This window comes from Sinocyclocheilus anshuiensis, unplaced genomic scaffold (genome assembly GCF_001515605.1).
Source record: "Sinocyclocheilus anshuiensis isolate Anshui unplaced genomic scaffold, SAMN03320099.WGS_v1.1 scaffold190, whole genome shotgun sequence".
In the NCBI taxonomy this organism is placed as follows: domain Eukaryota; kingdom Metazoa; phylum Chordata; class Actinopteri; order Cypriniformes; family Cyprinidae; genus Sinocyclocheilus; species Sinocyclocheilus anshuiensis.
Genome location: NW_015547663.1, coordinates 2,171,933 through 2,182,462, shown reverse-complemented (window position 1 = coordinate 2,182,462; position 10,530 = coordinate 2,171,933). Strand labels below are relative to the sequence as shown.

Below are 10,530 nucleotides of genomic sequence, written 5' to 3'. Positions count from 1 at the left end.
GTTGAGAAGTGAGAAGGGAAATGACTGCCTCCTCAGTGCGACCGGAGGCCTGCAGAAGTCTGGGGACTGTGCAGCCTGAAGCCTGAGCCAGTGATTTTGAACCATGTTTGGATCATGGAAATGGATGTTGGGAGCCCAGACGCCATGTTCCAGAGACAAAACCACCTGATCACATGCAACACGAGTTACTTGATTTACTTCACATTTAAGATGAGGGATTCAGCATCCAGATTTTTAAAGAAACAGCTGATTAAGCTAAAGCTAACTAAAGCAGGAAGACTTGTTCAAAAAGAGTTTACATACCTTGGCAAGAGCCGCCAATCCAGATGCAGGCTCTGGGTGTCCCATGTTAGATTTGGTTGAGCCAATCAGAAGAGGATCCCTCTGTGACTGACAGAATACACTCACAATGCCATTCACTTCCTGAGGATCCCCAACCTGTAAAAGCAGTTATTTTCAATATACACATAACCACAAGCTAAAATTTCTATTGCTCAATAACTGTATTTACATACACAAGGATATTATACATATTTAAAGTTATCTTTAATTTTTTATATTAACAAACATGAAATTGTATGTACTTTTTTTTTTACCACCATTTCCTGCTATACATACATATACATATTAAAAATTTTTTAAAAAATGTAAGTTTAGGACTAACAGTATTTAACAACACCTGCTTTTCATTATTATTATTTTTTTGTATTATTGTTGAGTTGTATTTTTTTAATTAATTAATATTTTTATCTATTTACTTGCTTTTTTTTTTTTTTTTTACTTATTTATTGGAATATAGACCTTAATTGGAAAATGGTGTGCATGTAAACATGGTCACTGTGAATCAGGCACATATCGAACTGTTCCCATTCTTATTTTCAAAGCAAATCTCTTCTTAAGGTATGCATGCGTGTAATTTCATAGTGACTGACCTTAGTACCAGTGCCGTGGGCCTCGATGTACTCCACCTGCTCAGGTGTTATGTTGGCATCCTGGTAAAGGGAACGGACCAGGCGCTGCTGCATCTCACCTGATGGGAATGTCACCCCTTTGGAAAGAGGAGACATACCACATTCCAAAATATGAATGGAATGCACACGTGAGCTACAGCATGGATTCTTCTGTCCTCAATGTAGCAGCACATGATGCACAACAGGAACTAGAGGGGTCTGATGTCAGACGTATGCCAGAGATTTCAAATACCCTGAGCCCTCACGCTCAGCCAAGTGTCATGTTTGAAAACACTGTTGTGTAAAGTGTGGCAGGAGGCACTGGGGGAAAGGCTACGACATCTACGACACATGTAGTGCCAGCTTTTATAGTAATGCCAGGCTTCCAGAGCAAGTAAGAAGGTATTAACTGAGCCGATTTCACTCATGCTAGAGGATTTGAGGCAGATTTGATGTCTGTGGGAAGGAAGGATGAGTTTACCTTGCTCTTTGTAGCCGTCTGTGTTATTGCCAGCATTGAGAACTGTGGAGTAGATTCTCTTGGCCATTGACTTCTTTGTCAAGAGTACTGCAACAGCAGCCTCTGAGCGACAATAGCCATTTCCTAGAGGGTTAAACAAAAAAATTTGTATCAAAAAGACTCCATTTGTTAACAGCAGCGCAAATTAGAAATATACTCATAAATCTTTTTATGTTTACTTTGGGCAGTACACAAATTTTTACAATTTTATGGAATGCTACTTTTGCCAAAATGTGCAATATTTAGCAAAACATATATCGTCAGGTATTATATTCAAAAATGCAATGTGAAACTCAGGGTTATTAGAGGTAACTAAAACTAAAATTAAAGCCATTAAAATATATATAAATAAAATAATTAAATTTTTTTTTTATTTCAGTTCAGTTACATTCATTAATTCAATTCAGTTTAACTTGAAGTACTGAAATAATTCAAACTAAAATTAAAAAAATAAAACTATACTAAAATGACGACAATACAACAAAATTACTAAAACTAAAATAGAAAAATTAAAATTAATTCAAAATATTAGTCTCATAATAGTAAGGCAATAATACTAAAATAACACTGGTTCAACTTGACTATTGATTTCCATTTTGACAAATTGAACAGAAAAATTATCAGCTGCCATTTTTAACATCTCTTTCCAGACTCATTATTTTGTTGGACTACAAGAGTAGAGACATATTTAAACGAAACTGGATTAAAAAACACGCTAACTAACCATTTTTATCTCTAATATCATAAGTGGACAGAAAATTGCTAAATTAACCTTGCAATTAGCATACTTCTGCTGAAAACATTTATTGTTGCATAAAGCATGATACTTCAAATACTATTTTTGTCATGCATTATTCAGTATGAACACTTAGAAGACTATATTCTTATAATTGGTATGCAATGATTGATGCTTATAGAAGCAAATTCCTTTAATAGCTTCCTGAGAACGCTTTAGACGTTACAGTGACATACGTAATCTCACCTGAGGCATCAAATGACTTGCATGCTCCTTCAGGACTGAGCATGCCCAGTTTCATGAACTGCACTGAGGTGTTGGGCTTGAGCAGCAGGTTGACTCCGCCCACAAGTGCTGCATCACACTGGCCATGGCGAATAGCATTGAAGGCGTTCTCCAGAGCCAGCAGACTAGAGGAGCACGCTGTGTCAATGGCTGTACTGGGACCTGGAAGTTCGTTGTACATCAAACACAACAGTTAATGGCTGACCACATTACGAATTCTTGCATAAAGTGATTTAAGTAATCCATCTCAACTGGTTGTCTCAGTCTAACGTGATAGTGTGAGTCAAGTTACACCAGTAACAGATGTGACGGTGTAACGAGTCACTTATTCAAATCACATCAGACGACACATCACACCATACAGAAAAAATGACGATAGTTTTTCAAAACAAAGGTTCGGATAACTCAATTCTGTCCTACAATGTGCGTGAGCACTGAGTAGGTAATTAAACTTGTAATGTTTGCATACCATTGAAATCAAAGAAATAAGACAAGCGGTTGGCAAACATGGCCCGCTGGCATCCTGTCATGCTGTATCCCAGCAGCTCCTCTGGGTCTTTACTGAAGGCCTCTCCTGCCTCTGAGCCACTTACTCCAATGTAAACGCCAGTTTTGCTGCCACGCATGGACACTGGGTTAATGCCTAACAGGAAAAATCAACATGTTTTATATTCACATATTCAGTGAACACTGAAAAATAATACATTACACATACAATACATTACAACTAGGTTCAAAAATACACTATAACTGCTCTACATAGAGATTTGGCATCACTTTGGCCGTTTAGAAATGTTTATAATTTAAATACTTATATGCACCATATATACTAATAATCATTTTTTAAATGTTTTTGAAAGAAGTTTTGTATGCTCACCAAGGCTGCATTTATTGATCAAAAACACAGACTTGTGAAATATTTACAATTTAAAATAACTTTCTAATTTCTAATTTTCAGCAGCCATTACTCCAGTTTTTTTGTCACATGATCCTTCAGAAAACGGTCTAATATGCTCATGCTCATTTGATCCTCAAGAAAAATTTATTTTTATTATCAATGTTAAAATGGTTGAAAACAGTTGTGCTGCTTAATATTTTTGTGGAAACCTTGCCACATTTTTCAGGATTCTTTGATGAATAGAAAGTTAAAAAGTACAGCATGATATAAATAGTTTGTAACATTAGAAATGTCTTTGTCACCTCAATGCATCCTTGCTGAAAAAGAAAAAAAAAAAAAAAAAAAAAACTTACTGACCCCAAAAAATATAAAATAAATATTTACAATAAAATAAAGTGTGGCATGTAATGTCACAGGTCATCAACCATATTTCATATACCCATATAGCAGCACACTCCTGAAAATAACATTTACATTTATTCATTTGGCAGATGCTTTTACCCAAAGTGACATATATATTGCATTCAGGCTATACATTTTTCAAGGGCATTAGCTGCCACAAAACACCTTATATTAATATTATCTAAGAGGGTAGCTGATACTAACCTCCATCGACGATGGCCTCGTACGATATCTCTAGCATAAGCCTCAGCTGTGGGTCCATGGTGTGTGCCTGTTTGGGATGCACACCAAAGAAGGCTGCATCAAATCTATCGATTTCTTTCAGTTTTCCATTTCTCCGGGGAAGGCCATACAGACCTAGAATTAAAAAAAGAGGGGGAAAAGGAATCAAAAGCGCTCTCTACTCATCGCCCTAAGCCTGCTTGTACTTTAGCACATGAATGAGAGTATTAGCTTGGTGCTAACAGAGAGAAGAGAGACTGGCCCTTCATAAGACCCAAAGCCAGACAGACAAGGAAAAGCACAGAACAGCAGCCAGGTAGGTAAGGAGACCAGCAGTTGAAAGACACTACAAACCCCAAGGTGGTCTTAAGAAAAGCATTATGATAAAAAAAAATCATGTTAATTAAGTCTAAATGTTATTTAAAATAATAAAGACATTCAAATATTAGCATACCTGGTTTCCACCGCCTGTCATCTTCTGTGACCATATCCACTCCATTGAAAAGGTTCAGCCAAAATTCTTCCAAATTGTTAGACTCAGGAAGGCGACCTGAAATTCCAGCTATAACAATATCTTCCATGTCTGGTTAGATTTTCTTTGATTCTAAGGGGGAAAAAATAAAAGAAAGAAGCGGTCAGTCAGTGAACAGAAAACCTTTTAAAAACAAGAGGGATTCTGTCAGCTTGATCTACATTGGCATTATCAAGAACTGTGTGAATGCGAGCGTGTCATTCGTTTTAAATCAGCGGTCTGTGAGTTGGGGTCACCGAGTTGGTGCAAAACGGGATAGGTGGGAGAGTGTGCTCGGGGGGGGGGCATGGCCTGGAAAGCTGGACACTTTTGTTCCCCGTTTCTGGGTCAGAGCACTCAAAGCGGCAGCACGGATGGGATTCCTGTTCATTCAATGCAATCAAGAAGCGGTGACAAGTACAAAGTGTCCCTCTGTTCCACTTTCCTCGAAACTCAAAGGAGGGTTCCTTTTAATTTGGTGGACCACAGAAACTTCAATAAATATGCCAAGAGAGAAATCAGCTCATCTGACTGTACAGCATGCAATGTAGCAATGCCATCTGTTATATTTTACCATCTTTACAAAGAATGCACAATAACCAAAAATGAACCTCAACAAGTCAGAAAAAAAATTAACTTTAATAAGTACAAATGAATTTGTACAGAATAATTTACAGATGAAAATTTTTGAAAACATTATTATGCAGATATTCAGTTCAGCAGTCGCAATGTATTTTTTGTAAATATGTGAAAAATCTGATAGAGAGAAGCACGTAAAACAATAATAAACATGCATTACATAACAGCTATTCAGCCAGTCATAACAACCTTTTACAGCATGACCGAGTTGTAAATGATATTAGTGCCCAGTAGCTATAAAAGTAGGTCAGATTTTGCAGAAATGATGCATCATAAATCAATAAACTTAATCTAACATTAAAAAAGTGAAATCGCAATGAACCACCCCTTTAATAGTTTACATCTTTTTAGCATTTGTTTTCGACACTGAAGAAATTTTAAAGAAATTCTGGTTCTTCTTTTATAAGGGAAAACATATGATTCACTCACAAATCTGCTGTCTTAATGTGCAAGGGACAGCAAGAGCTTAATTTAATTTAATTTCAGGCTGTTTCGCACACGGAGCTATCACATAAGTATGCATGTATGTTGTAAGGTCTACTATATATTTAAATATTTTATGATTAAACAGTAGTAAGTGATGTCAAAGCTCTTTAAAATAACCAGACAGGGTGACAAGCCATTGAGAGCAAATTCAATATGAAACTTATATGAAAATCAGTTGTTGTTATATTTAGTTATAATTAGAGATTATATTTAGTTATAATTAGAGAAAAACAATACCTTTCAATTGCATAAACAGAATTAGCAAAAGTGGACAGGTAAATCTGAGAGGAGGAATCAGCGCTCTTTGTTGCCATAGTGCCAACCGGAAGGAGTCTTTGCTGGTGTAGTGCCAAAATTTGCACCCTGCCAGATTATGCACCCCCTAGTATTGGTAGGTTTAGGAGTAGGTGTGGGGGAGGGGTTAGGATTAGGGGTGGGGTTGGGATTAGGCAATCAACGAGGAGGTGCATAATTCGGCACAATACTGGCACAGGTGCTCACAGGTGTTTGTGAACGACGTGCATGCGTGTGAGTCATCTAAAAGTACTATTTAATGCAACAGTACAATACATACATGTCAAAAAGCAGTCAATGAACTGAACACAACATAAAGTAGACAGAACTACTAGCACCACAAAACAGCTATGTGTAAACCAGGCTACACTATCCTGGTTAGGATTTCAGTAGTACTAGGAGTAAATTACTATTCTGATTGCTTAACATTTAACCACAAATACAACAACATTATGCTTGGCAGAAGCAGACTGAGAAAATAAACGGATTTCCGAATCGACTGTAATCTACTTGACCCAGATCCGAGGCAGTGATGTAGCTGACCGCTCGCCTCGCTACAAGCTCCCATGGTGCAGTGCTGTCATTAGCTGATGACAGTATTACAGTCGTAAAGTCCTTAAAACATCAGCCACACTCTAACCTTAGACCAGGGGTAGGCAAGTTCGGTCCTAGAGAGCCGCAGTCCTGCAGAGTTCAGCTCCAACCCTGAAAACAAAACTCACCTGCCTATAGCCTTAGTAATCCTGAAGACATTGATTAGCTTGTTCAGGTGTGTTTGATTAGGGTTGGAGTTGAACTCTGCAGGACCTCTCTAGGACCGAACTTGCCTACCCCTGCCTTAGACCATAAATAAATACAATGAATTCGCAAAAAATCTTTGATGGACAGATGAAGATCATTTCTGCCTACTGGGTTTTACTAAATAAGAAAGACGACAAGTAATGAGTTTTTAACCTGACCCCATATGAACAATACAGTCAAATGAACATAAGGGTTAATTAAAAAGGAAGGAAAAAATTGATGATTAGGCTGCATGTTTAATCCTGACAAGTCAAGGTTGATGTAAACAGAGTCCTGTTATAGAAACTAGACTATGGATAGCCTGACAAATCTGCCCTTTAAGCATCTCCAGTTTGACTGCTCTCAGTGATATAGACTGGTTGGTTACATGCCAAAACTCAAGGAGTTGAGTGACAAATTCCGCATTGACTCTACAATTCGCCCTGATACTTTTCCACGTCTCAACATATTACATTCTTGTTAGGCTTAATATCTATTCTCTCTTTTTTTTTTTGTTGTTTATGGAAAGAAAGATTCAAGGTATAATGCTATTTCTCTTAGGCAAAGATGAAACCTAGTATAATCACACAGAAATAGCGCGAGATGCTGTCATCCTGTGCTGAATTTGCAGCCACCAACTAAACGTTTACTCACATTTGGTCAAGAGTGTGCTGGTTACGTTTACTCACAAGTGTGCAGTATTCTTCGGTTGAAATTAGTGATGGAAAGTTTGTCTCATTTACGCGAATCGATTCTTTCGAACAGGTCCAAAACAGCGATTCTGTGATTCTCTTACGTCATGACGTAATTACGTCATCACGCGGTCCCAACATCTTTATCCCATGCACTAACATTACAAACTAAATTCATTTACATATCTTAGGTTAAAAAACGTTTTGCTTGTTTGAATAAAATGCTATATGCAGTGTATTTTTTCTGCTGCCCGGCTCTTAAAATATATTTTGCCTCATCAGTAAAATCCTCGATTCACTCTAAATGCTTTTGACTCTCGGTTCAAAGAGTCGGTGATTCAGCTGCGGCTGATTCACTGAAAAGAGCCGACTCACAATAACGATTCGTTTCGTTAGTAATATTATTTTTTTCCCTGCGTGTTATAGAAAACTGTCTCGATGTTGCATGCCTGAAACTCTACCTTTACTACGCCAGTCTGCATCTGGAAAAACTACAGATCCAGAACTGACACGATTAATAATATATGCTCTCTTACCTGGATGTGGGTAGTTTAACGATGTGATCCTTTGGGATAGAGTCGACTTCTATATTCCTCTTAATCTTTGTCGGCTCCCGGTACAGAATGGAGAGTTTCGTGATCCCCCCTCTGGCCAAGCCCTAGAAATTACTCTCGCCTTCTGAGACTCTGTGTCTGTTTCATTTAAATGTCTGACATCCTCGATGGCCACGCCACATGGGCTGACAGTTTGGCTGTGAGGTGCAGTCCAATGAGAGAGGAGGCTGGGCTGTAGACGCAGCCAGTGATGGGCTGATTTCCTACCGACGCAGAGAAAAAAAAGCGTCTAAAAAGACTGGGTTACTAAAGTTCATCCCGGCATGATCACATGCACAGCAGCACAAATTTCTGCTTTTACGAGCCAGCAAGTTCAAGTTCAAGGCGACACGAGGGTCGAGTGTCTGCGGTTTGCAAACAATCCGAAATTGGGTAAATGTAGCATGCAAAACTGGATTGGTATTGAAACACAGCACCGATATTTTATCTGTCATAATTGTTCATTACTTTTTTACAGTATGGATAACCTGTCATTAGAAATGAATAATTATTGGATATAATTATTGCTTTAATTATAGCTTGTTTAACTATACAATTTCCTACAAAGGGTTTTCAAACATTTTCATGAATCTAGGGTTTCTAGTGTTTCCTAAAGAATCCTTAATGAAATAGATTTCTTAATGTTTCTGTGTTTTATGATTTTTTAAAGTCACTCCATATGGCTTCTTGCATGTTGGTAACACTACGCTGACAATAATTTGCTGGACAAAACGTTCTCCAAAATATTTAAAAACAAAATTGCTTCACTGATTTTTTATTTCTTTAAGCATCATACCAAACATTTCTTTAAAAAAAAAGGGAAAAAAAAAAGAATTTCAACCATTTTACAACGTTTAAACAGATTTTCCTATACATGTACATTGTAGAAAGGCATTCAAGTCATTTTTCATATAAATAGCATTTTTAATACAATTTTGAATAACCTGAGAGAATCAATGTGCTTTTTGTTGCATAAAACGGACAAGTCATATTAATGTAATATCAATTTGGCTTTTTTATGTAAAATTATTCAGTCTAAATAGAGCAGTCCAATATGCACACTATAAATTTGGTGTGAAAAATACTGAGTTTACATTGTTTATATTGATTTTCGTCCAACTGTTGGTTAGATGCAGAAGTATCAGCACATGGAGGCAGCACACAGATTGTGTTATACCGGGTGTCTGTTGGCGGCGTTGTGGAGCTCCGGACACACCAAAAATCCACCAATCAGTGAGCGGAGCTGTGTAGACCCATCCAATCAGAATGAATGCAAGGGTGTTGCTAGGAGATAGGGTGCTGTCAGGACAATGCAGTGGGAGGAGTGGAATCCTACACCTGCTGAGGCTGTGATGTCATGAGGGGCTGGACAGCACAGGGTAACTGCAATTCAATTTTACAAAGACACTACATAATGTAAAGTGTATCAATCCTATTATTAAAATATTGCTAAAAAGACGATAGTCATATCTGACTACATTTAATGCATGTTTTGTATTGTATATAAAATTGAAGCAAATGTTCATGTGCCTATTTACAGGTTTATTGATAAATTGAAACTACATTATCTGTACACAAGACCACATATGGCTGGATCTGGATTTTTTCCCCTTATCATCATAGGTGCTTCTTACTATTAAAAGACTCACTTGCCTATTGGTCAAATTATGCAATAATTTATTAAAACATTCACAAAAGGTACAAATATTTTTTTTTTTTAATGGCATGATGCAAAATGAACAAATAATAATGAGGCACTTCAAATGAGACCGTTCTTTAAATGGAGTGGCCCAAAATGATTTTTTTCAGTCTTTGATGTTGTAATTCCGAATCTTGCTCTTATTTCCAGCAGGACGCGTCTTTTTAGCAGATGTAAATGTTGTCTGATTTGGTTTCTTCTTTTCCTGGAGTGATGCTTTTGTGCCCTCCACACTGACCGGTGCAGCAGGAGGCTGATTAATATCTGGGTGTCCTCTGTTTGCTGTAGCCACTCTACCTGAGAGCACAATATGATAAGGGGTTAAATCCTTAATTTTACAATTGTAAATCCCATGTAATGTTGTGGCTGCAGTACTGGTAATGAAAAATTTGCTGGTTTGATCCCTGAGGCCAGTCATTATTGTGACCTTGAGAAAAGCACTTGAAAGAAGAGTGCTTCAGTAAAAAAATGGGAAAATGACATCACTTTGTCCAGATCTATTTAGTTATTAAATTCTTAAAAATAAATGTATAATAAAAATAATTAAAATAAATGACTAGATATATAAAATGACTAGATAAACATTTTTATATAACAAACAATGTCTTAATTCAGAAACTTAGATTTCCTAAATGTCTGATATTTTTGGTAGTGCTTAAAGTAAAAAAACGGTGTAAGATTGTAAAAACAAAAACTAAGAATATTTTGACCTTTAAGAAAACGCAAGTTCAAAAAAAATATTTTTTTTTATATATATACACACATACATACACATAAATACACACACACACACACACACACACACACACACACATATATATAT

General features: G+C 36.9%; 2 protein-coding genes and 1 long non-coding RNA gene across 6 annotated transcripts in view; 1 reads left to right on the top strand and 2 right to left on the bottom strand.

The window, feature by feature from the left end:
- Positions 1-8,121, bottom strand: part of LOC107702482 (fatty acid synthase-like) — a 22,337-nt gene extending 14,216 nt beyond the window's left edge. Inside the window, exons 1-9 of the mRNA XM_016504824.1 lie at positions 7,952-8,121; positions 4,468-4,617; positions 3,996-4,148; positions 2,961-3,134; positions 2,453-2,653; positions 1,432-1,554; positions 933-1,048; positions 304-438; positions 105-165 (exon numbers count right to left, since the gene is read on the bottom strand). Of these exons, the coding sequence (XP_016360310.1) occupies positions 105-165; positions 304-438; positions 933-1,048; positions 1,432-1,554; positions 2,453-2,653; positions 2,961-3,134; positions 3,996-4,148; positions 4,468-4,594 (1,090 nt within the window). The 5' untranslated portion in view covers positions 4,595-4,617; positions 7,952-8,121. The remainder of the gene's footprint in view (positions 1-104; positions 166-303; positions 439-932; positions 1,049-1,431; positions 1,555-2,452; positions 2,654-2,960; positions 3,135-3,995; positions 4,149-4,467; positions 4,618-7,951) is intronic.
- A 147-nt stretch (positions 8,122-8,268) lies between these two features.
- LOC107702485 (uncharacterized) lies at positions 8,269-9,716 on the top strand. The gene is made up of 2 exons (XR_001635767.1): positions 8,269-8,401; positions 9,139-9,716. It is a non-coding gene; the product is annotated as an uncharacterized LOC107702485 (long non-coding RNA).
- The window catches only part of ccdc57 (coiled-coil domain containing 57), a 16,432-nt gene continuing 15,492 nt past the window's right edge, over positions 9,591-10,530 (bottom strand). For 2 of the 4 annotated variants that reach the window (XM_016504826.1, XM_016504825.1), the window contains exon 20: positions 9,591-10,004. In XM_016504826.1, the coding sequence (XP_016360312.1) occupies positions 9,814-10,004 (191 nt within the window). In that variant the 3' untranslated portion in view covers positions 9,591-9,813. The remainder of the gene's footprint in view (positions 10,005-10,530) is intronic. The other 2 variants (XR_001635765.1, XM_016504827.1) reach the window with 2 other exon arrangements.